This window comes from Hippopotamus amphibius, chromosome 13, assembly GCF_030028045.1.
Source record: "Hippopotamus amphibius kiboko isolate mHipAmp2 chromosome 13, mHipAmp2.hap2, whole genome shotgun sequence".
In the NCBI taxonomy this organism is placed as follows: Eukaryota; Metazoa; Chordata; class Mammalia; order Artiodactyla; family Hippopotamidae; genus Hippopotamus; species Hippopotamus amphibius.
The window spans coordinates 97,585,797-97,610,642 of NC_080198.1; the positions used below are offsets into that span (position 1 = coordinate 97,585,797).

Here is a 24,846-nt window from a genome sequence, read left to right on the forward strand (position 1 = left end):
TACACTGGCTGAGCAAGGTGGGTTTATCGCTCTTTGTGAGAAGACTGAGCGCTCACCATAGGGACCCACGGGCGCAGCAGAGGGCTCTGTCTGAGGGTGTTAGAAAGGGCTTGTAGGATGCAGTCTTATTTCATGAGGTTTCTCAAAGGTTCAAGAAGGCTGGCTTCGCCTGGAGGCTGCCAGGAAACGGAGAGGAAGGGGGTAATTCTGTGTTACCTTAAAAAAATATACTCACAACGTGAAAGTTGCAAGTTAAGTTTTATTTGGGGCAAAATGAAGACGGCAGCTTGGGAGACAGCATTTCAAAGAGCTCTGAGAAACTGCTCCCAGGAGGCGAGGGGAGGAGCCAGGATATATAGGAGTTTGGCAACAAAGGACAGGTAGTCGGAAGGTCAAAATATTATTGATAAATAAAGAAAACCAGGTATCTCAAGTTAAGGTGTTCAGCGCTTTTCTATGTGTGGAAAGATGCACGCTCTCCACTCACCAGAGTCATTCCTGTGATGTGCACCTTAGCTCTCTGGGGCTTGTATTTTCACATCCTGAGTCTCCGCAGGGCTCACAGTCTGAGGGCTGCTAGATGGCAGGTATTCTTTTTAGCCCTAAGTTTTCTCTGCTCACTGGCTCTTGTTGGAGGGCTGCAATCGTTGATGACTGTGACATCCTTTGTTTATTGATATGGCAGGAAATATTCCATTTCTCAATATTCCATTTCTCATCCGTGATAGCAAATCTTAATCCACCTTATCTGTCAGGCTGGAAGAGTGAAGCAAAGCAGAAGCTGTAATCGGTAAAGACACAGCAGTCACTCATATGAGCTACAATGTATGGATGCGGGGTCATTTTATTTTTATGGGTGTTGTTTGGACATGGCTTTTGTCTGTTCACGTTACGGGCTATCATGGTCACACAGTGGCCTTACCTGATGTTGCTGTCCTGGAGTTGTGGTCCACAGGAGAACACCAAAGCCTTCCTGTGAGTGCCAGGCCAGCTCCCCCTTGTCAAGGGCTACATTTCTCTTTTTCATCACCACCGTCTCCACACACATACAATCTGGGGCATCTTGGGACCCAGGGAGGAAGCAGCTAAAGCAGCTGGCTTTACTTATTTGGGAAGATGGACACCCCTGAGGGTAAGAAAGGAAGGCACTGAGCTGTTCCAACCTCCTTGACAACCGGCCCTCTGAGCAGATAGACTAGTGATAATTGTTAGAATGAGGAGACTCATCTCTTGAATGCCCTCAGTAGGATGTCTTTGGACCACTGATAGGAAATAAATGCAGAATCTGTGAGGCCCGAGTCCCTGGAAAATCATGGAAGCTGTAGAGCTCTCCAGAGAATAAGATGGAGATGTTTCATCACTTCAGTCCTCCTGCTGTGTGACGAACCTTGTGAAACCTCATTTGGTAACTTCATCTATTATTCTGGGCCAGGAGGAAAGAAGGGTGGACCCCGGGGGCTACACAGGATGCCCTGATGCTTCCTTGCTTTGTCTGAGCCTCTTAATTACCTGTCTCCTTGACATAATTCACAAAGTTTGATTCTGAGTACAGTCTGTGATAAGTAAGAGTGTGATTTGACAGTCCAACTTTGCTGAAGGAGGCAAGGAAGTCTTTAAAGTGGGAAGAAAGATACCCTGGAAGAGGTGTGTGGCCCTAGCCCCTGCCTTACCCCATATTTCATGCCATTAGGTCTTGAGAAGTGGGTCTGGGTCTCCAACACTAAGTGTTGCCTGGTGTTGATCTGAACTAGATGAGGGGTGTCGACAAAAAAATGCACAATGTGAGAGTTTCTAGTTGAGTTTATTTGGGGCAAAATGAGGACTGCAGCCCAGGAGACAGCATCCCAGATAGCTTTGAGAAACTGTTCCAAAGAAGCAGGGGGGAAGATTAGTATATATGTACTCTTGGTAAAAGTGCATGCAATCAAACACATTTTTTTTTTTTTTGGTAGGGGGTTTCTGCTAGTCACAGGGCGCAGACATGTAGTGCTTTTCCAGATGTGAGGAGATGCAAGGGTTGGGCTCATCAAAGCAGCTCCTGAAAACATCTGACTATCTGAAGACCTGTTCCATCTGGCCCAGTTTTCCAAAGCACAGAGTGCCTCATTCCTGGTCTCCACCCTGAATCCCCTTCAGGGGATGTGGAAGGTCAGCAGCTGCAGCAGCACGTGTGGTTTAGTCATTGTAGTAGAGGTGGATGACCGGTGCCCAAGGCCAGTGCCAATTTAGAGTTGACAGGGGTGAGGAATGACACCTTGTAGCCCAGACTCATGGGAGAGGGCACAGAAATGGTAGGTACCAACCATGGGCGTTTGGACCTGAGCTGCTCCCATGTTCTAAGACCTTCCAAGAGTCTCAAAGGCTTGCTCTCATTGCTCAAGCAACTTGAAAAGAAAACGAACGTTTTTCCATGCCCCTCATTGTAATATATGCTTATTATAGAAGCATTCAAAATATAAGGAAGAGAAGGTCACAAGTAACCCTTATACTCCTAGCAACCAGATACAACTATTTTTAAGACATGGTTTGATTACTGTGGGGTTTTTTTTCCCCCAGTTTTTAAAAATTTGTTATAATCATGTCATATCTTCAATTAAAAATATTTAGCCTCTTCTCTTTAGATTACTTGCATAATACAAGAATCTATTTTTGCTGTAAGTCAACCGAAAAATATAGGATGAAAGTGAAAATTGCTCTTTACTTCTGCTCCCAGAGACAACTCCAGTGATCAGTTTGGTGCACATTCTTTTTCTATTTCTCTGTTTAGGCCTGCTTTTTCCACTTAATGTAAAAGAAACATCACCCAAACTATTCCAAGCTCTGTATAAAAACATTATTCAAAGACTGCTTTATGTTCCTCTATAAAGCATCTCCTTTTTGTGGGCTACAAATCTCTAGTCACTCTGGAACCCACCAAAGGAAGTGAAGCCCGAAAGTAGTCAAAGAGAAACTTGCTGTGGTTATAAACGTAGATCGATTTTGTGTTTCACAACATTGGGAGAAGACAAAGAAAAATCATTCTCAAAATGAGGACACTGATTCACATTTAATCAAGTTTTTGCTCTTTTTTTTTTTTTTAAGTTTATTTATTATTTATTTCTTGGCTGCTTTGGGTCTTCGTTGCTGCACACGGGCTTTCTCTAGTTGCAGTGCGCGGGCTCCTTATTGCCGTGGCTTCTCTTGTTGCAGAGCATGGGCTCGAGGCACGTGGCTTCAGTAGTTGCGGCACATGGGCTCAATAGTTGTGGCTCACAGGCTCTAAAGTGCAGGCTCAGTAGCTGTGGCGCACAGGCTTGGTTGCTCCACGGCATGTGGGATCTTCCTGGGGCAGGAATCGAATCCATGTTCCCTGCAGTAGCAGGCGGATTCTTAACCACTGCGCCACCAGGGAAGCCCTGGTCCAGTTTTTTAAAATCCTGTTTCTATGGTAGTAGAAAACGAGAAAACAGTTCTACTCTTTATTGTGTTTGCAAATTTTAGCGCCTTGGGCAAGCCACCCCTGCTCTAATTGTAATGAGTTTTGTTCTTTGTCTGCTCTGGACCGTGGCATGAGTACCTTGAGGGTAGAAACGGTGTGTATTTATCTTTTTAGCCCTGAGTCTGCTGTGAGGCTAGCCAGTAGGCCCTCGGGAAGTATTTGTGGAATGAAAGGATGGGTGGAGGAAGTAGCCCAAGTGCCCGTGATGGATGAAGAGATAAACTAGGGTGAACACCTACAATACGCCTGAGAAAGGAGGGACAACCTGACACGTTACAACGTGAACAGACAGTGAGGACATTACGCTCACTGAAATAAGCCAGTCACAAAAAGAAAAATACTGTCGGATTCCACTGATAGGAGGTACCTGTAGTCTTCAAATTCATTGAGACAGGAGGTAAAAGGGCTGTTTCCAGGGACCTGGGAGGAGGTGGGAATGGGAAGCTTTTGGAAAATTCCAGGTTCTGCTCTCTTCGCCCTTCCCCATTCTGCCTTGGTTGGTCCAGAGCCAGGCACCGTGTGTTTCCCAACGCTCTCCAGCGATCCGCACGTGTGGCCAGAGCTCACAGGACCCGGTGACGTCCAACAACCCTTCTGGGCCAGGTGACCCCCAGGAGGGGCCCCAGGCACGGCCCGGGCTCTCAGGAGCAGCCACCAGGCTCGTGGCCCCCTTCCCCAAGCAGCAGGCTGCCCTCGAAGTATCACAATTACAGCCTCTATGTTTGGAACAGAGGAGCTATTGACGAGGAGGACGATGCTGAACTCTTAGAAATGGCTCTTGCTCCTCCCCCGCTGCCTCTCCAGCCAGAGGGACCCGCTTCATCCCCGCAGGACACAGGGATTCCTCAGGCCCTGTTTCCTTGAAACCAGCCCGCTTCCTCGAAACAGCTTTTGCCTGGCTACCACTTGATTTGACGGAATGGTACTCTACTCAGAGGGACAAAAATGAGGATAGTGGGCTTTTGCAAATAAAAAGCACTAAATTAAGGGCGCACTTTTGTACAGCCACACTTGTGAACTTGAGGCACAATGACATGTGTGAGTGAGTACTGCCGACATCTCTGCACACTCTGTCCTAATTCCTTTCTATTTTTATCTATTTATCTGTCTGCCAATAAAAATGCTTACTTGCACATCCAGCGTGAAAAGTTTACTTTAAAAAAAATTTTATTGAAATATAGTTGATATTCAATGTTGTGTTAGTTTCAGGTATATAGCAAAATCATATATACATATTCTTTTTTACATTCTTTTCCATTATAGGTTAGTACAAGATAGAGTTCCCTGTGCTATACCGTAGATCTGTTGGTTATCTATTTTATATATAGTAGTGAATATATATGTATATACATATATATGTGTATATATATAGGTTCTGTTGGGTCTTTGTTGCTGCACACAGGCTTTCTTTAGTTGTGGTGAGCAGGCTGTAGAGGGCAGACTCAGTAGTTGTGGTGCACAGGCTTAGTTGCTCCGCGGCATGTGGGATCTTCCCAGAGCAGGGAAGGAACCTGTGTCCCCTGCATTGGCAGGTGGATTCTTTTTTTTTTTTTTAAGCTCTTTATTGGAGTATAATTGCTTTACACTGTTGTGCCAGTTTTAGCTGTACAACAAAGTGAATCAGCTGTATTTATACATATATCACCATATGCCTGCCCTCCCTATCCCAGCCCTCTAAGTCATCACCCATCCTCGAGTTGATCTCCCTGTTTTATGCAGCAGCTTCCCACTAGCTATCTATTTTACATTTGGTAGTGCATATGTGTCAATGCTACTCTCTTATTTTGTCCCATCTTCCCCTTCACCCTCCACCCCATGTCCTCAAGTCCGTTCTCTACATCTGCATCTTTATTCTTGCCTTGTCCCTGGGTTCATCAGTACCATTTTTTTAGATTCCATATATATGAGTTAGCATACGGTATTTGTTTTTCTCTTTCTGGCTCACTTCGCTCTGTATGACAGTCTCTAGATCTATCCACCTCATTACAAATAATTCAATTTCATTCCTTTTTATAGCTGAGTAATATTCCATTGTATATATGTGCCACATCTTCTTTATCCATTCATCTGCTGATGGGCATTTAGGTTGCTTCCATGTCCTGGCTATTGTAAATAGTGCTGCAGTGAACATTGCGGTACATGTTTCTTTTTGGATTATGGTTTTCTCCAGCTATATGCTCAGGAGTGGGATTGCTGGGTCATATGGTAATTCTATTTTTAATTTTTTAAGGAACCTCCATACTATTTTCTGCAGTGTCTGTATCAATTTACATTCCCACCAAGAGTGCAGGAGGGTTCCCTTTTCTCCACACCCTCTCCAGCATTTATTATTCCTAGATATTTTGTTGATGGCCATTCTGACCGGTGTGAGGTGATACTTTTGACTTGCATTTCTCTAATGATTAGTGATGCTGAGCATCTTTTCATGTGTTTGTTGGCCATCTGCACGTCTTCTTTGGAGAAATGTCTATTTAGGTCTCCTGCCCATTTGTGGATTGGGTTGTTTGCTTTTTTGGTATTAAGCTGCATGAGCTGGCAGGGGGATTCTTAATCACTGCACCACCAGGGAAGTCCCTCATTCACTTTTTATAGCTGAGTAATATTCCATTGTTTTCTTTATCCATTCATCTGTTGATGGACACGTAGGGCCTTCCATATCTTGGAAATTGTAAATAATGCTGCCATGAACTTTTCAAGTTAGTGTTTCTGATTTTTTTCAGATATATCCCCAGAAGTGAAATTGCTGGATCATATGGTGTTTCTATTTTTAGTTTTTTGAGAAACCTCCGTACTGTTTTCCACAGTGGCTGTGAGTGTACTAATTTACATTCCCACTAATAGTGTAGGAGGGTTCTCTTTTCTCCACATCCTCACCAACATTTGTTCTTTTTGTTCTTTTTGATGACAACCATTCTGACAGGTGTGAGGTGATATCTCATTGTGGTAAAACTGTGCTTTAGGATGTGGTGGCCCTTAAGATTAAAGGCTGCATTTCTCGTCTTTCCTTGTAGCAAAGTGTGCCTGTGGCTACATTTTAGCAAATGAGATAAGAGCAAATAGTAAGAACATCTTCTGACTCCTGTCCTTCAAAGACAGCCGGCATCTGCCTGTGGCTGCTGTTCCTTTTCCCTCGTCTTCTCTCTCCTCCTTTCTTATCGCCTTTCTTTTCGCTAGCCTTTCCTGCTGGCTCGAATGTAGTCGTGATGGCTGGAGCTAGAGGAGCTATTTTGGACTGAACAGATGGGTCTCCGACATACTCAGGGTGGCTTTGGCGTAAGGGCTTGTGCCTTGCTGATATTCTCTGATTCCTTGGCTTATCAGGAGGAATAAGCCACTCAGCTTGGCCAGCCTGAGTCAGGAAGGCAGAAGACCCTCTGCAGTGACAGCTTTGCTAGTGCCCTGCAGGCGCAGAGCAGGCTCAGAGGGAATAGAAATCTAGCGCTCGTCTTTACTTCCCCAGGTCAAGCTGCCTGACCTGGTACTGTGCTTGGGATGCCGGGTCCAAAGGCTGAGTTTATCCTGGTAACAATATCTGAGCTCTCTCAGTGGGAACCCACTTCTTTCCCCCCAGGAAAGGATGGGCTCGGGTGCACTTGTTAACACAGACACACAAGGGAAGGGCCAGCTACAATCTTCTCCAGCCTCCCTCCCTCTCCTCCATCTCTGCTGTCTCGCCTGCCTGCCTTCCTTCCTTCTCACTGCCAGGGGACATGGGGTTGGAATTGCTATTTCAGAGACTATGCTCCATCTTTGGGGCCAGCACAGACTCTTTTCAGAATGCTTTTTCAAAAACAAAAATCAGATGAGGCCACCTGCCTGATTAAACCTACCCACTGTCTTCCCACAGTCATTAGGTAAAATTTGAAATCATTTCCTTGGTCCGAAAGGCCAGTTATTTTTGTTGATTTCTTACCACTGCTCCCTTTGTTCTTTTCTCACGTCCTCAAAATCAGCAAGTTCTTTCCTGCCTCAGGGACTTTGCACTTGTGGTGCCCTCTGTTGGAACACACTCCTTCTCGACATTTAGTCTCAGGGAGCCCTCTCCAGACCAGCCTCCCTAAAGTGGTCATTGCTTCAATTTTCTCCACTGATTTCCTACTTTCTTATCAAAATCTGTACTGATTTTGTTTGCTTATTTGCTTTTTTGTATACTGTCTGTCTCTCTAACCAGAGAGTAAGCCCCATGAGTTCAGGGACCCTGTAGGGCAGGGAGGGTGATGCTTGTCTCATAAAAATGTTGTACACATGAGACGTGATGATGTATATGAACTGCTTGGTGCAAAGTGAATGCTTCCAAAATGAGATTTTTTGGGGGTAATTATGCCCTAAACATATGTTTGAAATCAAATTATTCATCTTTTGTTTTATTTTCCATGTTTTATCCCATAGAAACAGAAACTGTCAACAGATCACAGATGCATTCTGGAATGCATTTATCTCTAAGGACCCCTGCAGCGCGAGAGAGGAAGACTACTACCCACTGATGAAGCTGGTGAATCAAACTGTGCCCTGTGACAAGGTAACTGGGTCAAGTTATGGATTTAAAAGCTGAGGATAAAAGTCAAAAGGAAGAGGTCATGGGACCAAATTTTGACCGGATGAGGGAAGAGGAAAATCTGGCTGGCAGGGAGGGAACTTGGGGGCCATTGGGAGACCAGGATGTCATCGGGATTTAGGGCATCTAGGGGTGGGAGGTAAAAGAGAGAATTGGGGACATGGAAAGAGGAAAGGAGAGTCAGCCAAAAATCAGGCAAAACAAACCTAAACAAACTCCAACCCAATCCAAACAGAAATAATCCATCGTATAGAATTGCAAAGCCCTCCCTGACCTCTGGTGATGATGGTGACATCCATGCCACTTTGCATTTGCTGAGTGCCTTTTTTGCTTACAAAGGACTCTCTGAACTCTTATCCTGTTAGCGTCTCACAGTCAACTTGTGGAATAGGCAGGTCAGGCACCAGCATCCCCATCTCACCAGAGAGAAAACCGAGGCTTGGCGAGGTTAGGTGACTGGTGATTACTCAAGTTTGATGGTCTCAAAAGTGACCAGTTGAAATGTAAATGGCTCAAGATTTAGAGCCAGAGAGGCCTCGGTGTTAATACATTAATTATACTGGAAAAGTTCTGTAATGGAGTGCATCTTTTCTAAAGTCAGTGTTTAAGGTAAAAATTCAATGTGCCCCAAATCATCTTCCCAAAGCCCTTAAGCCAGCCACAAATTACAGCGTCTCCACCCATCGTTAGAGCTGGAGTTACTGTGGAGCTCGGGTGAGTGCACCAAGCCCAGAGCCCTACTCAGAGGAGCTGCTAGTGAGTCACCACCAGGGGACACGGGCTGAGTAAGTGACTGGTCCACAGACATGGGACAAGCACTTTATCTGTGTTGTCTCGTTGCACCTCAGCATCTCAGGAGTTCCTTACAATTATTATCGATACCATTTTACAGATGGGGAATGTGAGGCTTAGCAATACTTTGGTGCAAGGTCAGACAGCTAGTGACCTTGGACCTAACGAAACACAAAACAGTGATGCTGGGTTTCATAAGGCAGTATGACTTCAGGGCATGGCTTCAAACCACACCCTCCACTGCCTCCTGCTAAGAATGAGTAGATCCGTGCAACAGAAGACTGATCTGAAATCTGACTTTCTGTACCTTTACAAGGCACCCTGCAAAAACTCACTGTATTTTTTCTTTTCCTTTTTTTTTTTTTTTAAATAAGGGCATAGGGGAGATTTGGGGGGAAAAGCAGGACTTATGGAGCTCTTTAAGAATCAAAGGGCACTTCTCCCAGAAAATAGCACTTAGAAAAAATTATTTTGCTGAAACTTTAGGAACTTGGAATTTTCTAATGCCTCCCCCAGATGTGTTTGGAATTTAGGTTTATTATAAGATTTTGATCAGCGACTTTCAGGCTTTTTTGCCTGCAATCCAGAATAGTAATTTCATTTCACATTGTGACCTAGAGAACACAGACACACATACACAACCCACCCCCCCGCCCCCCTTTAGGAACTTGGAATTTTCTAATGCCTCCCCCAGTTGTGTTTGGAGCTTAGGTTTATTATAAAATGTTGATCAGTGGCTTTCAGACTTTTTTCCCCTGCAATCCAGAATATTAACTTCATTTTACGTCGTGACCTAGTGAACACACAACCCCTCCACACATGCACATTCTCTCATTCTCACGCACAGAAATCCGCGAAGCACACACCAACACTTACTCTTACTCTAGGTGATTTATTCTGATGTTTCCTATGTTTTCTTTCATTAAAAAGATACAGATTTGGTGGGTTTTTTTTTTGACTTAGTAAATCGATCTCAATAATAGATTGTGTTTATTCTTTCTTAGATAATCTTTTGGAGCAAAACAAAGGAATTTGCTCATGAGTACACAAAAGGCCATCAGGGGTTGTTCACCCTGGAGGACACGCTGCTGGGTTACATCGCAGACAACCTCACCTGGTGCGGAGACGCAGGCTCCCCTGGTGAGGATCTGGGCCACGTGGGGTCTCCTGGGGACATGTAGGGTGCAGGAGCCCTGAGCTCTGCTAGGCATCCTGGGAGACCAGTGTGGAGGAAGGAGACACAGGTGCCCGCCCTGATGGCATCTGCACCTTTAATGACAGCTTGGGCTGATGTACGACAGCATTCGGAAGACCAACTCATGCTTTCCAAAAAAACTGACTTCAGCGTTTGGGGCTGTCCATGCTTCCTGATCTCCTCTTTTCGGAGTGCAAGTGTAGCCTGCCTCTCAATTGCTGGTGTTTTTCTTTCTATAAGGGCACCATTCAGGACCAAAGGATGCTAGAACAGGATGAGGCCTCCGAGGGCACCAGGCCAAAGTCCTTGTTCCACAGGACAGCCGTAGGGGACCACATGCTGGGCTTCTCTGTGTCTAGAGCCAGTGTGTGGCTGTGCCATTGGTTAGAGGTCACCTTACCTTGCTCAGAAAGACCCGGAACACCTCACTGTGGGAAGGCGTTTTCTACTGAGAAAGCCCGCTTGAGTTCATTTCACTTCTTTTTTTTCCTTCTCTTTTTATTTATAAGGTGGATTTTTTTTACTTTATATTGTTTTATTCTTATTTTTCTTGCTTTTGACTTAAAAAAAACTTATTGTAGTAGTTTCCTCGATCCAGATTTGCATTCTTTCCAATTACAAAAAAATGCACTCTTTTTTTTCATAAATTATTTATTAACTGGCTGCGTTGGATCTTCATTGCTGCGCGAGGGCTTTCTCTATTCGCGGCGAGCAGGGGCTACTGTCAGTTGCGGTGCGAGGGCCTCCCTTTGCAGTGGCTTCTCTTGTTGCTGAGCCCGGGGCTCTAGGCACGTGGGCTTCAGTGGTTGTGGCATGCGGGCTCAGCAGTTGTGGCTCACGGGCTCTAGAGCACAGGCTCAGTAGCTGTGGCGCACGGCATGTGGGATCTTCCCTGACCAGGGATCAAACCTGTGTCCCCTGCACTGGCAGGAAGATTCTTAACCACTGTACCACCAGGGAAGTCCCAGAAGATGCACTTTTAATTGAAAAATACTTGCATATACAGAAATGCATCAAAGTAAAGATTCCATTTCCCCCCACTCCTCAATCTTCATGCTCCTTCCCAACGGGGGACTGTTGTCAACAATAGGGCACATGCCCTACATTTCCCTGTGCTTGTATAAACGCATACAGATCTTCCTTAAGTCCCCATAAACCCATCATAAGTTGAAAAATCCGAAGCCCAAGCATTGCAAGTCAGGGACAGTTCGTATATTTGAAATGTACAGGTATTGTTTTTGCAATTTGCTTTATTCATTTAAAAATTAGTAGGTGTAAATACAGCCATATTTTTTAAAAAGGCCTCATCCTGCGTGCTCTTTGGACATGTTGTAATTTATTTGAACCATCTCCTATTGATGGACATTTAGGTTTCTCAGATGTTGCTGCTGTTAAAACCACCGTGGCAAGGAGCACTTATGCTTGTGGAAGTATTTCTGAAAGACAAATGTCTACAGGTGGAATTTCAGGGTGGAGTAAATTGTGGTGGAAACTGACAAATTGTTATTCAAAAGGTGGTAACAATTTATACCCTCCAAATATATGAAGTAATCTCTTTACCCAGACCCTCGGCAACGCTGGACATTAATACTTTAAAATGTCTTGCCAATTTGATACAGAAATAATACCTCGGCTTATTTTTTCATGTCTTTGATTGTGAAGCTGAGTTTGTATATTTAATGGTGGGGACATTTCTATTTCTATTGTACACTGGCAGTTCATATATATTAATCCTTTTTATCGGGATGTCTATTATTTTCTTATTTATAGAAGTTTGATATAAGTTAACAATAGTGGCTACTGCTTATTGGGCCATCGCTCTGTGTGCTGTATGAACATGCACTCATTTAATCCTTCACGGCCCCTGTGATGATCTCACTGTACAGACCAGGAGTCTGAGGCACAGGGCTGCTAAGTAAGTTGCCAGCTAGTGAGCGGCAGAGCTGGGAGAAAGCCAGGATGACTGGTTGGAGAACTTGGGTTCTTAACCACGTGTCATCCTGCCTGTTTTCTGGCACAAAGGTGGCAAATCTATTTTTCTCGGTTTCTATTTTTCTTCTAATGCTGTTTATATTGTCTTTTGCCATACAGAAATGCAATAAATCTGTTTCTCCCTTCCTATTTGGTTGTTGGGTTTCATATTTTACTTAGATTTTCCTTACTCAAGATTGGAGAGTCCTATATTTTCATCTAGCATTCTTATTTTGTAATTTTTCAATTAATCTTTAATCCAGACTCTTTCCACCTAGATATATGGCATATATTGATGCTCTCCATTGATGCTTTTCTTTATTTTATCTTATTTTATTTTATTTTATTTTATTTGGCTGTGTTGGGTCTTTGTTGCTGCACACAGGCTTTCTCTATTTGTGACGAGCAGGGACTACTCTTTATTGCAGTGTGGGGGACTCTCATTAAGGTGGATTCTTTTGTTGCAGAACATGGCCTCTAGGCATGTGGGCTTCAGTAGTTGTGGCACATGGGCTCAGTAGTTGTGGCTCGCGGGCTCTAGAGCCCAAGCTCAGTGTTTGTGGTGCATGGGATTAGTTGCTCCACTGCATGTGGGGTCTTCCAGGACCAGGGATTGAACATGTGTCTCCTACATTCTTAACCACTGCACTACCAGGGAAGTCCTGGTGCTTTTTTTGGGGTTAACTTTTATAGTTTTTGCCATATTTCTTGCTTCCCTTTTCAAATTTCCCTTATTGCAAGTTAGGTTTTCATAGTCATTCACTTAATCCTTTTAGCTTTTAAATGTTTTTCCTGTAAACTTTTCTCTTTTAGTTTTATTTTGCAATTTACCACCTCAATTCTTTCTTAGAATAAAGTGGAGAAATTTAAAAAATCTATTTCTCATCAGTTTACTTTTTTAGAGTTCTTTATTTTTGCTTTTTTTTTTTCAACGGAATCCTGTATAGATTGTTTTATTTTGTTTACTTCCTTCTTCTTCGGCCTCAATTTTTATTGATTTCAGCCTCTTTACTTTATTTGCTGTCTTTTTGGTTCCTAATTTTTATATTTGAATTGTTCTATTGTCTGACTTAAACACTTTTTCCTGAATTTTTTTCTATCTTAGTTTTGCTTTGTCTGTTTTATTATGAAAGTTGTATTTTCCGTTATAACCTTCTAATCTGTCTCTTTTTTAAACTTCTTATTCTTTTTTATATACTTAATTTCTCTTACTTTATTGTAAAATTTCTCTCCTTTTCTTTTTCCCTGTGACTTTCCAATCTTATTTAATGGGCAGGTAGCAAGGTGAAGACATCCATGTGGGGAAGGGGTAGTGACAGCCTCAGAGACTTCTTGCTGGATGTGGTTGTGAAGATAAAAAAAGCTTGGTGTTCACGAAAACCTATGAACAGGGGCACCCTTGTAGCACCTTATAAAATTATGTTCATTTCATCATCGTCAACATTTTTGCCTCTATTGGAGATGATTCAAATTTATCTTTTGACTTCAGTGATTATTTACAGCTGTACATGGAAATTTTTAGAAAATGTGTGCTATTTTGTTTTTAATGCATTTAATTATTATAAAAACTCCCAGGATTACTTCCTCATCCCTGGAAGGGTTTCTGATCTAGAGCTTTCTTTCTTGTCACTGGCAGTCAAGCCCACGTCTGTGGTTGTATTCATTTCCTGCGGCTGCCGTAATGAAGTACCACATACCAGGTGACGCTAAAACAACAGACGTTTATTTTCTCACAGTGCTGGCGTCTAGAAGTTCTAGATCAAGGTGTTGGCTGGGCCGTACTCTCTCTGAAGCCTCCAGGGGTGAGCCCTTTGCCTCTTCTAGCTGCTGGTGTTTGCTGGCCACCCTTGGTGTCCCTTGGTCCACTCCAATCCCTGCTCCCATCTTCACATGGCTGTCTTTTCCTTGTGCGTCTTTGCAGAGTCTTCCTTTTGTGCTTGTCTGTCTTGTGACCAAACTTCCTTTTCTTATAAGGACATCCGTCTCATTGAATTAGAACCCACCCACCCTAATGATCTCATTTGGACTCAGTTACATCTGCAAACACCTTTTTCCAAAATAGATCACATTCCCAGGTACCGGAGGCGGGCGGTGGGGTGGGGGTGGGGCGGTTAGGACTTCAACGTATCTTTTGGGGGTACACAATTTAACCTACAACAAAGTGGAGGTAGAAAGAGGGGTGTTTGTGTAGGGTCAGCTGTACATACACCCATAGAGGAAATAGGCGGCTGCCGCGTGCCTGACTTCTGGGGCACAAGAAAGGGTTCCAGGGTCTCTCTCCCCACACGTCCCCTACCTTCTGGATGATGCAAAGTTGAGATGAGACAATCCCAGATTCTGTCTTCATTCTCACTCCATCCTCCTGTGCCATGCCAATCAGTCACCAACCTAGTCTTTACCTAGCAGTCCATCCTTTCTTTCCTGCGCCTGTTATCACTGCCTGAATCCAGCTCACTAATGCCTTGCCTTTCTTGCTGGACTGTTGTCAGATTCTGACTGCTCACTCCTGACCCCTTTAGGTCAGCCTCTATCTGGCCACCCTGATGGGATTGTTTCTGTCTCTTCCCTAAAACAAAAGTAGCTCTCTTTGCCGCTAGGATAAAGTCTGTATTCTTTGCCGTGGCCTGGCCTTTGTCTTTCATATGCCTCATCTTCCATCAACCCACTCCTCATCCCTTCTGCTCTGGCAGTACAAATGTAAACCCTGTGCACATGCTCTCTCGTCATGGAGCTCCCTTCTTTAGCTCATCTGTCTGAAGACTTCTATTCATCCTTCAAAACCAAGTTCAACATCAATCTTCCCTCATGGCGCTGCACACCATCCCAAATCCAAGCTGATCTTTCTCTGATTTATTTGATTGTAGTAGATCATATGGCCTCTGAAGGCAGGGCCTTTATCTAATTCACTCTCTATCTCCAGCATCTAACACTCAATAAATGTTTGTGTAGTCAAATGTGATGGATAAAGAAAATGTGGTATATGGATGTGTATAAACACACACACACACACACGCGCGCACACACACACACACACACACACACACACACACACTGGAATATTATTCACCCTTTAAGAAGAAGGAAATCCCATCCCATTTGTGACAACATGATGAAACTGGAGGGCATTATGCTAAGAGAAATAAATCAGACAGAAAAAGATAGATACTGCATGGTATCACTTATATGTGGAATCTGAAAAAAAAATGGAACTCATAAAAACAGAGAGTAGATAAGTGGTTTCCAGGGGTTGGAAGGTGGAAGAAATAAGGAGAAGTTGGTAAAAGAGTACAAATTTTCATTTATAAGATGGATGAGATCTGAGGATCTAATGTGTAATGTGGTGACTATAACTGCTAACTCTGTATTGTATAATTGAAATTTGCTAAAGGAGTAGAACTTCAAAGTTCTCATCAAAAAAAAAAAAGAATATGAGGTGATGGATATATTACTTAACTTGATGGGGGAGAATCTTTTCACAATGTATATGCATATCAAATCATTACAGTGTACCCTTTACGTATCTTACAATTTTATGTGCCAATTATACCTCGATAAAAAAATAATAAAAAAAAATGTTGGTGCTTTAAGGCAGAGATCCTTGGGAGAAGTAGCACAGAAACTACGTGTTCTTGTCTTATGTCTGTGGTTCCTCACTGCCAGCTGAGCCTGTCCAGACGGGGTGAGTGTAGAAAGACTCTGAAGGCATCTGAGCCTAAGGGTATGGGGACTGAAAGAGGTAGGGGAGGAAATGATTTCTAATTCTTGCCAGAAGCAGGAATAATACTGGGGGCTCGTCTCTGTCAGACGAACTTTCGCTGCAATTTCCCAGAATAATGACTAAAAGCCAGTCACTGTGTTCCTGTCTGGGATTCAGAGGGTGAGGGAAGGACTTGGAAGGGATTCAGGGGGCACTTAGTTAAATTGAGCTGAGATGTGTCCATTCTCCATCCTCCATCTTGGTCGTGATGCCACTGGAGGGTGGCTCCACTATGATCCAATAGCCCGCGAAGAACAGGGATGATTTATGCCTTTTCTTTTCCACTTTAATTACTTTTCTGTAAACTATGTCTTTTAGAAATGAACTATCAATCTTGTCCACACTGGAAGAAAGACTGCAGCACCAACTTTATTTCTGTATTCTGGGACTTGCTGTCCAAAAGGGTAAGTATACCGCAAGTGAAATTCTAGAATCTTGGAGACCACAGTGCTTAAGAGGTCATCCAAGTCGGTGGTTGGTTTTAATTCACTCAGGGGTTACAGATCCTTTTAGGAACAAAAGTTTAGCATTCTTTCCTGAGCAAAATGTTCATAGGTACATGCCAGAAGATTTTCACGTGTAGTTTGCGGGCATTCATGGAAGGTTGCTGGGCTCTAGTTGAAGATTTCTTGCTCTTACCCAGTTTTTGGCTTTGGCTGCCTGGCGTCTCTGGCTTTTTAAAATCCTCTGATCCAGATTTTGGCCAATCTATCTATTTCTGACCTCACTCTAAGCTGCCTTTGTGCATCTTTATTTTTCTTGTAAGTTGCTTATTTGTAAGTAGACTAGAAAGGAAGAATGAAAAGAAAAGACTGGAAAACACAGGGAGAAAATGAAACTCTACTACTTAGAATTCTCCAAAATTAAATGTAGACATCAGAGAAGCTGGGGCAAGTGAGAACTCACGTTTGTTAAGTGCGTATTGATGATAAGTCCTGGGCCAGGTGTGTCACCCATGTCATCTCGTTGAGTCCTCACAATAGGTGGCACGAGGAGGTATAAGTGCCCATATTCCAGGTGAGTAAACTAAGCAGTTCAGTGGTTTACTCAAGGTCAATGGGCTCGTGAGTAGCAGAGCTGAGAGCCTAACCTACCCTAAGGAGATTCAGGTAAACTCTGGTATGGTAAGACCAGGAGACAGCCTGGGATTTGAAGTAAGGAGACTGTTTAAAATCCAACAGATTCTTTATCTGTTCTGACCTTCAGAGTCCTCATTTGTCAAATGGGGATAAAGAGAATATCTGTCCCATCGGTTACTGCAAGGCTGAAAGAAAATACCACCATCTCACTAACCAGCTCAGAATGCATTCCTTTAACAGATATTTGTTGAGCACCTACTCTGTGCTGTGAAAATCATGGTGCTGCAGAGTTTTTTGGTGGTGGTTTGCTTTTTCTGAGAAGCGTTTCTATTTATGCTATCACTCAATGATCTGTTTTGTGGCAGTGCTGTTGCTGAAAACTTTGAAAGCCAAGTCACATTTTGTACATGTCAAGCACCTACCTGTGTTCCCCACACTGTCCTTGGGGCTAGGAGAACAGGAAGGTAAAGGAAGGTGCCCTACCATTGTGAGCTCCCTGGGATGGCACCTTTATCTTGGCTGAATGCTCAGTAGATGTATGTAGATGGGCTTTCATCCAACTACATCCTTTCTTTTTTCTGACACCAGAGGCAGTGCTGCTGGTGGTTTGAATCCCAGTCTCACTTCCTTCAAGTGATGTGACCTTGGGGCAAACTGACCCAAGACTTACTCTGAGGGGGCTGCTGAGAATTATGTATGGTGGGGTCAATGCATGGCACCCATTCTGTTGGGGTAGCACTTGTGATTGATAGTAATTGGGGCTCTGTCCGCTGCTCTTCACTCCCAAGGGAAAGACAGACACTGCACTGGGTTTTCACAATTCCCTTTCAAGTTGTTCAGTAGTGTTTTATCTCCTGCAGAGTAAAGGCAAGATTCCTTGGCAAAGCTTTTATGGTCCTCCGTGAACTAACTTATCTACCCAGCTTTAGCATCCACAGAAGTTTATCCCCCAAACATCACTCTTCTCTCTCTCTCTCTTCTTATTTTTTTGGCCGCACCACGCAGCACGTGGGAACCTTAGTTCCCTGGCCAGGGATTGAAGCCGTACCCCCTGCAGTGGAAACGCTGAGTCCTAACCACTGGACCTCCAGGGAATGGCCAAATATCATTCTTCTCTCCAGCTCCTGGGCCTTTCTGTTTGCAGCTGCCTCAGCCTCTACCAGGCGAAATCCTATTCACCCTTTAGGACTTGGCTTTTCTTGTCCTCCGTTATGCCTTGCTGGTTCCTACTCTCCATCTCAGAGTATTTGGACCTCTTGCCTCCTCCTTCCCTTCTTCCCTCTTCTCCGTCCGTGGACTCTCCCTGGACGCCCACTCTGTGCCGTGCCCTAGCTGCGAGGCTCCCTGCTGCAGTGGCGAGCGGGACAGCCAGCCTCACAGCTCTCACGAAGCTCTCAGTGCTGGCTGCTAAACCTACGTTAAACTCCTCCTCTCAATGCTGCCTAGTTGGCTACTGTGAGAAGGGGACCCAAGCTAGTCCCAGCGGTCTGGGTGGGCCTCCTGGAGGAAGCAAGTAGATTACTTAGTTTTGTGCATCTTGTTTTCCCCAATGCCTAGCAAAGATTCTGATGGAATCTTTGTTGCATGAAGAAATAAAACCCCTTGCTCAAAAATCTCCACTCACTCATTCATTCATTCTGCATGTCTCTTTATGCCTGTGCAGTCTTCAGAGCTGCCATCTCTCCATCTTTCTTGCAGTTTTCTTTTTTCTTTCTTCATTTCTTTTACTCCTGAAGTGCCTGCTCTGCTCCTGCTAAATGAAATGTGTGGTGTCTACAGTGCGTAGCACCAAGAAAGCACTTTCATCTTCTTCCTCCAGTGATGACATTGCTCTGACTCACCTGAACGTCCACCTTTTTTCTTTTATTTTTTGGCCACACTGCACAGCATGTAGGATCTTAGTTCCCCAACCAGGGAGCGAACCTGCGCCCCCTGGTATTGGAAGCGTGGTGTCTTAACCACTGGACCACCAGGGAAGTCCCTGGACTTCCACCTTCTGAACCACCAGTGTAGCAGTGATGTTGAACTTCATTGTTCAGACACAGATTGGAGCAACTGCTTCCAGAACTCTCATGGGACTTGTCATCCCTGCAAAGGCTTGGGGTGAAAATTACATAGTTCTGGCCTGACCAAGCTAGAACCATACAGGATGTTCCTCCTTCACCAGCTGATGCTAAGAGCTATTTGGGATGGAACTGCTGGGGCGTGGCACTTAAGCTTGCATGCTGAGGAATGCTGTTTTTGTTTCGAAGTTTGCAGAAAACGCCTGTGGTGTGGTCCAGGTGCTGCTCAATGGATCTATCAGTAACACCTTTGATGAAAGGAGGTACTTATTTCTTTGCATCCTATTTGTAAGGGTTGGCACAGTCTCCCATTGGCTAGTTCATCTTTAGAAACTTTTCATGTCGAAGGTGAATACTGAAGATTTGGGCTAAAAGAGGTAAAATGTTTGTATTCTATGGGGAGAATTGTCTTTCTAAGTCAACGCTTCTGTCTGGTTTCTCCATTTTTAAAAATCCACTGAAGGTCCTAATGGTCCTTGCACCGTGTCCAGCTCCTCCTCTTGGCTTCGCAAGGCCTGCTATAATTTTCTCAGCTCTCTCTCCCGTGACACTCCCTCCTGCCCATTTTCCACCCTTGTTCATACCATTCCCCCATGTGGCCCCTCCTTCCTTCTGCCTGCCTAAAGCCTTACCGTGCACGAAGAGCTGCCGGACTCTTCTCTCCTCCCTGGACGGTATGAATCCCAAGTCAGCAGTAAGTCTACTCTTGGGAACAGCAGGAGCTCTGCGGGGCATTTCACCTTCATGATCTCTTTCCAGACAGGGTCAGCAGTTTATTGTAGTGGTTAAAAGTGGGGACACCAGAGGTCATGACATCTTACCTATGTGACCTTAGCAGGGCCCCCGTGATACGTATGTACCTGAGGAGGTGATGGCGATGTGAAGATTAACTGGGATTATGTATGAAAGATGCTGGGCCTTGTGCCTGGCAGAGAAAGTGCTAGATGAGTGTCAGCTATTATCCTCTCCTTTATTTTTTATTGTTATTAATTTTTATTGGAGTCTAGTTGCTTTAAAACGTTGTTAGTTTCTGCTGTACAGCAAAGTGAATCAGTTATACGTACAACTATATCCACTCTTTTTTAGATTTCCTTCCCATTTAGGTCACTGCAGAGCACTGAGTAGAGTTCCCTGTGCTATACAGTAGGTTCTCATTAGTTACCTATTTCATACATAGTAGTGTATATATATATATATATATATGTCAGTCCCAATCTCCCAGTTCATCCCACCCTCCCTTCCCCCCTTGGTAGCCTTAAGATTGTTCCCCGCGTCGATGACTCTATTTCTGCTTTGCAAATGAAACATTCACCTGTACCATTTTCCTAGATTCCATATCCACTCCTTTAACCCACACCACTGATTCTGGTCACACTCACGCCTTCCTTCTCTGACTCCCTTCTGTACTCACAGTTTTAACCACATTGATTACCTTTCCAGTCTCTCTTCTCCGATCTTTCCCTGAATAAGTCTGATTAAGAGGAGGGACAAAATACTAATGTGCCCCTGGCACCCCAGGTGCCCCAAGTTAATTTTCCTTCTCTCCTCTTTTAATGTTTAATTTTACCAAGAAGCATTTGTCCTTTTCTCTTCTTCTGACCCCAACCTTTCGGGCTTTTGGGTGCACATGTTAACATTCCAGAATTTTGTAATCTGATCGTATTAAGGATCCAAGTACTCACAACAGGAGTGGCGGAGCCTAAATGGGGAGAGCTTAGGGCTGGGGGAGGAGCAGGACATCGGGGGCTTTCAACAATGTGGGTGGAGATTCTGCAGTTCTTAGGAGCTCATTACGTTAGTCTAAGGCTCACTCTTGGAATAGCAAGTTCTGAAAGAATCAACATCAATGTACAGAGTAAAAATCTTATTTTGAGACTCATTCATTCAGGGTCACCCTGAACGAGTAAAGGTAGCTGATTCTAATACAAGTCATGGATCAGTTCCAAAGGGTAGGATCTCCCTGATGGCACCCTGCCTGCTGGCTTTTCACAGGGGCTGGGGATGGCTGAACAACTTAGTTTGGGGTTAACAATGTTCTTTGCCTCTTCCATTTTAGCACGTTTGGACGTGTGGAAGTCCCTAACTTGAATCCAGTGAATGTTCGTAAGCTACAGGCTTGGGTGATACATGACCCTGGGAAACTTCCCAGGTATGTTACTGCCTTCTACCATATATTCTCAGGGTTATTTCAGGAATCAGTCCATGAAAGAATCCACAGTCACAGGAATGCATTGAGAAAAGACCGGCTCAAGAAATGAATGGGCCCTTACGCTACATTTACCCCATTCTCTTAATTTTATCGCCATGGTAGCTATCTACCTAGTTCACACCTTTGGCTCCATTGCTGACCTGTGAGCTCCCAGAAGCTACCTCTGCTTCACCTCTTTACCCCAGGGCCTTGCCCAGGGCCTGCTACTTGGAGGAAACCAAGAGACTCAGGAAATGTTAGTGAGCTCTTATTATTTTAACACTTTCTTCTTTTCTTTTTCCAGTGAAAAAAAATGCTCGAGTTCCTCCATAAATGATCTGAAACACCTTGTTATGCAAAAGAAGATCGACTTTGACTGCCAGGATAAGGACAGGTAATTGATGTTTTCTTGAAGAAGAAATGGCTGTCTTGCCATCCGCAGGCATCTTCCCTGGGGCCTAGATGGTGATCTGGGTGGTGACTTATGCTGAACTCTGGTGAACTCTGCTCCTCCCTCACTTCAGCCCAGAAGGTGTTTCCAGCCAGTAGCCTTCAGCTGGCCACTTCCGCCCTCTTCCTCTTCCTTCCCCACCCAACTCAAGCAGTGATTTGCCTCTAAAGCTGACCTAGGCTTCGAGGGCATCTTTCCTGGTTTCCTATGTGAGAGGCCTGGCCCAGGGCTCCCAGCTTTCAGGGGAGTAGAAGCATATTTTGCCAAATGCAAAGGATTTATAAAATCCTTGTGACTTGGCCTAATTTTGCAGGTGAGGTTTCTTTAGTTGGGTCTTGGTGTAGATACCTAACACTCGGTAAGTTACCAAATGGCAGTTTACCAAGCTTTACCATTTTCTAATGAGAAAAATGTAAATCTTAAAAAAAATTTGCCAGTAATACATGTTTATTGGAGAAAAGTTTAAATTACAGATAGGTATATATCTTTAGAGTCGCCTGCGCTCTGTTATCAAAACAGGAACCCTCCCCCCTCACTATTTTTTTTATTTTTTATTTTTTTATTTTTTTTATTTATTTTTTTTTTGGGGGGGTACACCAGGTTCAATCAACTGTTCCCCTCACTATTTTTAAGAAGTTGGGGCCAATACTTAAGACAGGCAGAGTTGCTAAACGCATCTTTGGAAATTTTCCCATATGGGATAACTTAGAACAAGACAGATGCAGAGAGAAAAACTTTCTCAAAGAATGTAGAAGCTGAAACGCTAGAATACTTTTCCCATCACTTCCCTGTCACCACCCTTTCCCACCAACCACGTCAGAAAGACAGAAGGACAGATTCCAAGAACATTCACGGAGGCCTTTGTCTCTCAAATGACCTTAATTCCCTAGCAGTCAGCTGGCTTCTCTCTGGAAACTGCCAGAAAGTAACACAAGCTTTCCACAGCAGTTAGATGGGAAAACAGACAGAACGAAGCAACAACTGTGAAAGAAACATGGCAGACATCTGACCATTCTGAGTTACTGAAAGATATTTTGTGTTGAGAAAACAGAATCCTAAAACCAAGGACAAGACAGGGGAATATAGATGAGTCATCCCCAATGCCCTGTTATCTCTTTTCTTACATTAAACATTCCCCTTTTTTTCATGAATGGCCCAAACTGCAGGCTCGCAATGGGTTATGAGTGGGTAAGCTCACTCCTTCTCCACCTGGGAGGAATATTAAGCATACCTTCTCACCTGGACTTGTATAGTGGCCCACCTAGGAAGATGTGATTTGTAAGCCAGCACCTGTTACCCAGAGCATCAGTTCATGTGACCTTAAACTTGGGGATCATATTTGAAATCACTGTTGTTTTTCTCCAACCATGAGGTCATGATATACTTAGCATGCCTCCTTAAATTACCAGACCCTCAGGGCCCCTTGTATCTAAGAGTTCCATGGCTTTGCAAGAAAGCTGCTTGTCTCTAGGGAAGCCCAAAGTGAATGCCAAGGATAAGAATGTAGACTGTAGTTTAAATCGCTCCATCCCAAACATACCTTCCATTTAGTTAACTTTCGTCCAGCTCTTTCAGCGTGATTTTTTAACAAGCAAACAGAACTGTAACTGCATGTATAGGGGTTAGACCTTCTACTGATTCTATTACCCTTTAATAAATCCCACGACTTAGAGACCAACGCTATTAACATTTGGCTGTATATCCTTAAAGTCTTTTTTCCCCCACACACACTTAGTTTAGTAAAATATACACAGAATTTCTTAAGATATGTTTTAACCTGAGGGGTTAAAAGAAGACTCTTTTGGGTTACTTTAAAAATAGCAAAAGGTCAAATGCTTTTTCTGGTTAGTGCCCCCCACCTGGCAGTGTTTTAAAAAACCCTAAAGGTGCATTTCTCCTTTTATGTTACTTTAAGATACTCTCTGTCTCTATCCATCAATATGTTAGATATTATCTAACATATCACAAGTGTGTCCATTTTATTGGAGCATTGGATGTGGATATTTATATATTATTGGAGAGAGATTATCTTAACAGCACAATTGCTGTTTCTTTTCTGAAACTGAACTTCCGATAAATTAGAAACTCATTAAGAAACGTCTTCCTACTCTCTTCATTTGCTGTAAAGCAAGGGTGGCTTGAAAAATCCGAAGTGCTCCTCCAAAGACTCCTTTTCTGTAGCGTTATTTCCTTAAGGAAGAGGATACTTTTCCCTCCTAGAATGTATCATGTGGGGGATCTCAGATCACCGTATTGGTGAGGATGGATTGACTCTCTACTTAGAGCCACTGTGCCCCACCGGTCATGACAGCTGGCTAGACATGAGCTGGAGATGGTCCATCCTAGAAGCCCAGGGGTGCTGGTAGCTGCTTCTAAGGCTCTTGCTCTCTTCCTTGACTCACCTTTAGCAAAATCAGATTCAGCCGCAATTTAAGGAACTGCTTATTCCACTCTTGGCGCCCCTCCTCCATGCACCAGGCACTCCCATTGGACTCTGTTGCATTGTTATTTGATTTTTATGAAAATGAGAGCCATTCACCTGCTAATACTTATCTAGGATAAGCGAAGGATGGTGGTCCTTTTGCTGATGGCCACCAGCCTCTCCCAGAGAGTCTATGACCTCTTGCTGCCTGACGCTTAGACCTGACACTTCTTCAGGAAGCTTTTGAAGAGAAAGCAAATCCTCAGCCAAAAATATGGAGGTCCCTCCTCTTAGGTTGCTGCTTCTGCTGCTTCCTGACCATCAGCTGATGTTCACAGCACGTATCTGTGACTTGTGTGAGCCAGACATTCGTTTTCCTCTCCACATAGTGTCATCAAACGTCGGTTATTTATTTCTATGGCTTTACAAGTGAAATGAAGCTCAACTGGGTGATACTTTCAGTCATTCACTCTTGGGCTTGACCTTTCTCCATGTTGTCACTGCAGGAAGGGAACTTGTGTGGATGCTAAGTGGTCCATGCATACTTTTGTTGTTAACAAAGGGGCTTCTTTCATTGGTGAGTTGACCATAGGTGTATGACACTGCCTCTTTGTCTCCTTCTTTCCTTTCTCGTCATAGGTCTAACTTCCCTTAGTGTGTGAAAAAGCCTGAGGATTCATCTTGCAGAAGAGCCAGTCTGCATGGTTAAGCCCCTGCCGTACACATCAACACGTATGACTCAGGAGACATGCTGGTGGAAAGCTGAGGATTTGGGGGGGTTCTCTGTCATAATATCGATACCAGAGATGGAAGTCTTTTCCTCCAAAATCTTAAAATAACTTATGTTATTGGCATAGTTTTTATTTTGATCTCCTAATAGTCAAGAAAACATTGT

General features: G+C 43.8%; 1 protein-coding gene across 1 annotated transcript in view; it reads left to right on the forward strand.

The window, feature by feature from the left end:
• Positions 1-24,640, forward strand: part of CD38 (CD38 molecule) — a 43,995-nt gene extending 19,355 nt beyond the window's left edge. The window contains exons 2-8 of the mRNA XM_057704655.1: positions 7,868-7,997; positions 9,830-9,965; positions 16,067-16,152; positions 19,080-19,153; positions 20,947-21,039; positions 21,383-21,472; positions 24,591-24,640. Of these exons, the coding sequence (XP_057560638.1) occupies positions 7,868-7,997; positions 9,830-9,965; positions 16,067-16,152; positions 19,080-19,153; positions 20,947-21,039; positions 21,383-21,472; positions 24,591-24,606 (625 nt within the window). The 3' untranslated portion in view covers positions 24,607-24,640. The remainder of the gene's footprint in view (positions 1-7,867; positions 7,998-9,829; positions 9,966-16,066; positions 16,153-19,079; positions 19,154-20,946; positions 21,040-21,382; positions 21,473-24,590) is intronic.
• The last annotated feature ends 206 nt before the right edge of the window (positions 24,641-24,846 follow it).